Source organism: Mus caroli, chromosome 5, assembly GCF_900094665.2.
Source record: "Mus caroli chromosome 5, CAROLI_EIJ_v1.1, whole genome shotgun sequence".
Classification (NCBI taxonomy): Eukaryota; Metazoa; Chordata; class Mammalia; order Rodentia; family Muridae; genus Mus; species Mus caroli.
The window spans coordinates 22,513,872-22,517,365 of record NC_034574.1 but is presented as its reverse complement, the minus strand read 5'-3'; the positions used below and the strand labels follow the sequence as shown (position 1 = coordinate 22,517,365).

The 3,494-nt window shown below is 51.4% G+C and overlaps 1 protein-coding gene across 1 annotated transcript in view; it reads right to left on the bottom strand.

Moving 5' to 3' along the window:
• The window catches only part of Htr5a (5-hydroxytryptamine receptor 5A), a 12,902-nt gene extending 9,829 nt beyond the window's left edge, over nt 1-3,073 (bottom strand). The window contains exon 1 of the mRNA XM_021163901.2: nt 1,766-3,073. Coding sequence (XP_021019560.1) covers nt 1,766-2,506 — 741 coding nt within the window. The 5' untranslated portion in view covers nt 2,507-3,073. The remainder of the gene's footprint in view (nt 1-1,765) is intronic.
• Nucleotides 3,074-3,494: the final 421 nt, after the last annotated feature.

The window sequence follows — 3,494 nt, the reverse complement described above, 5'->3', positions numbered from 1 at the left end:
GTGAGCAAGGAGCTTGGGACAAAAGGAGAAGGGGCTTCAGAGAGAAAGTGAAAGAGTCCAGAGTACCAGTGAAAGCATTCATAGCCTTCAGCCAGTGTCTGAAAAAAGAAAGAAAGAAAGAAAGAAAGAAAGAAAGAAAGAAAGAAAGAAAGAAAGAAAGCAGAGAAGGTCACGTGGGGTTAATTCACAGGAGGCTGCCCCAGAGAAGAAGGTTCAGAAGAGGAAAGTACATTGTCTCATCGGGGGCAACTTATCCTTTGATCTCCATTTTGGCTGTATGAAATGCTAGGTCTCACCCCAGGCTAGAGAGAGACCTTAGAACCAACTTCATCTTTCTTATATGGTCATTGACATTCAGGGAAAAGCAAAGCTGGCGTTCCCATTTCTGATACCAGGGAAAGCAGAAGTGGACTCCAAGCTTCAATAGCCTAAAGCTACTTAGAACCCAGCTCCCTGCTCCTTGGTGGATGCAGCAGAGTTTCCAAAAATTCAGCTCAATGAACTCTGATCCTCGAAATTCTTTGGGGCCATCCTGCACTATTAGAAATCATCAGGCAGTCCAAACGTCATGCTTGGTGGAGGGCCACTGTTGGAGATGGGGAAACAGATGGCCTCCAACAAAGTTTGTTTGTATTCTAAAAACAAAAGGGATGCTTTTTCCTTCCCCTGCCTACACCTAAGCTTTAGTGAGTGGAAACCCAGCACACTCACATTGCCTTCACAAATAACCCCCACTCTCAGGCTTGTTTTTACATCAAGCCAGCACAACATAGTCTACACATTCATTTAGACTAGTCTGCTGCCCCAGAGCCTAGCAACAGGAATCAGAGACTGTGTCCTTGTCTGATGTGACTTCAGTACACAAGTGAGACTCTCAGCAACGAGTAGGGAGCTGGCACCTTTTCAAGGAGAACACTGACTCACAGCTCGGATCTTCAGGAGTTAAGGAGATGGCAGGCAGAGAAAGCATGGGTGGGACAGGGTGGAAGAAAGCAGGACTTCCATTTAGAGATTGTCTGCTTCAAATGCCAGCTGTTGGGAGCTGGGAAGCTGTCTGACCTGAAACTTCAATTTTCTCCTGCATATTACTCAAAGAGAAGGCCGTCAGGCCAAGTGGTCCTTAGTGGTGCCCATGGCCCAATGGGGCTGCAGTAAATAGACTCAGAAAGCATTGGTACAACCCACAAGGGAAAAGGACAGCACATGCAGTCACCATGACACAGTTGTCTTTAATCTTATGGGGGGGGGGGGNGGCATTACCAGGACACTGAAGAATGAAGAAGGACAGCAACCCAGAAATTATAGTTTGCAAGACAGCCTAGAAAACAACACAACCGGTATGCCTGCTATGTGGCACTTATCCTGTCAATCATTCTAATCTTCCCTCCTCACACCCATGTAGAAAACTGCATGTTTGTTTGTTTTTCCTGAGGTACTGAGCCTGTATCTCCAAGACACCAGCTTTTCCAGGTACTGCCCATCCACAGGACTTTAGTTCCAAAGTGGACCAGGTAGAATGTGGATGGCAAACCCTTCATTTTTCAAGAAAGAAAACAATCCCCCAGACATTCAGTATGGGAGGGCCTCTGTAATTCAGTGCTTAGAGCAAAGGGAGTCTCTGGCTCTTGAGCCCTCCCTTCCTCCCTCACCTACCTCTCCCCAAACTGGAGAGTTTTACCTTCCACAGACATAAGGTGAAGTGCGCTGCAAGAAAAGCCTGTGAGATACAAGTGACGTATTTTCTAACGATCCTTATAGCACCCACCTCCACAGCTTCGGGTACGGGGGAGACGCTGTTGGTCTTCCTGGAGCCCATGCGGAACTTCGCCGCCCTGTAAATCTTCCAGTACACAAAGAGCACCACGCACAGCGGCAGGTAGAAGGCACCCACGGTGGAGAACACAGTGTAGGAAGGCTCGCGACTGACTTGGCATTCCTCACTGAGCTCAGAATAAGTCTCTCCCCAGCCAAATAGCAGTGGAGCCAGAGAGATGACAGTGGAGAGTGCCCAGGTGAGCAGGATCATGACATTGGAGACACGCTTGCGGGTACGGAGTGTGTACTCCAGGTGGCGCGTGATTGACCAGTAGCGGTCCAGGGCTATTGCTGTCACATTCCAGATGCTGGCAGTACAGCAGAGCACGTCACATGCGATCCACAGCTGGCATAGACGCCGGCCCAGCTGCCAGCGGCGCCCAGACAGTTCATGTACCAGGCTCAGTGGCATAACCAGCACAGCCACTAGCACATCCGAGATGGCCATGGAAGCTACCAGGTTGTGTGGTACTCGGTGGAAGGTGCGTACCTTGAGGATGGTAGCCAGCACCAGCAGGTTCCAAGTGAATGTGGCCGCAGCTAGAAAGCCCAACAAAGTCAGGACTAGCACTCGGAAAGCTGAGAGAAAAGGCCGACTAGGGCGCAGGACTTCCGTGTCCAAGCTGCGGTTAGATTCCAAAGAGGAGGGAGTAGAGAGAGAAAAGGAGGTCAAGTTTACAGGCAGATCCATTGCTGTCCCAGGACACCTGTGTTTAGACTGTGTTGCCACCGAGCCCACTGAAGTCAATCTAGATGTTTGCGACCGATGGCCAATGGAGAGGATTTTGCTAAGAGCCAAGAACCTGGCCTCAGTCTCCACCCAGTCAGAGTCCGGAGGAAATTGTAGCAGAGAGGAGGGTGCTGGGCTACAAGCAGCACAGCCCAGGTATCCTTAGAGATATGGAAAGCGGACTCAAGGGGCTGAATCTAGAAGCCAGGGCCCGCCTTTGCTATCACATGCCTGCTGTTCCTCACCTAGGCGGAGACTGTTGTCTGGTCGCCTGCAGCGAAGCATCCTTGGGGTCGGCCCCCGCCCAGTGCAGGGTGGATGCCCAGAACTCAGCTAGTGCGTCAGAACAGTCGCTGGTTCAGGGTTGCTCCTTGCCCACCTCCCCCCTCTCCCGGCAGTGGCTCCGAGGGGTGGGGGTTGGGGACTGGAAGCCACGTAGATACCTGCTTTCTGGAAATGGCCTTCTGCCCTGTCCTGATCTCTCTCCACCGTGCCTGAGGCTGCTGCTCCGAGAGGGCACGCTGGCGCGCCCACCCAGACCTGCCTTAGCAAAGTGGGGCTCCGGCACTACGTAAGGAATCAGCTGATGAAGTCGCCTCTCTCCACCCCGCTCTCTGCATGGGAGTATTCAGCACTGGCTCTGTGTGCAGCTCAGTGCTTGGCGCTGTCCACGGTGCCGCTGCCTATACCAGCACGCAGCTTGGTGTCTATCCACAATTCAGTTGCTCTTTACCACTGGGTCAGTGGCCGGGAATTAATTAGTAAACTTTCCTAAACCCTTTCTCCAGCACTCATGCTCCCTCTGAAGGTGATTTTGAGACTTCGAGCCATTTGCTTGAAGTACAGGTGTCCTGGGTTAGGCTAACTAACTAACCAACCAACTAACCAACTAACTATCTAACAGCCTACTGTTGTTCCCTTCCAGGTTTCCGTATGTGGTTGCCTCCTA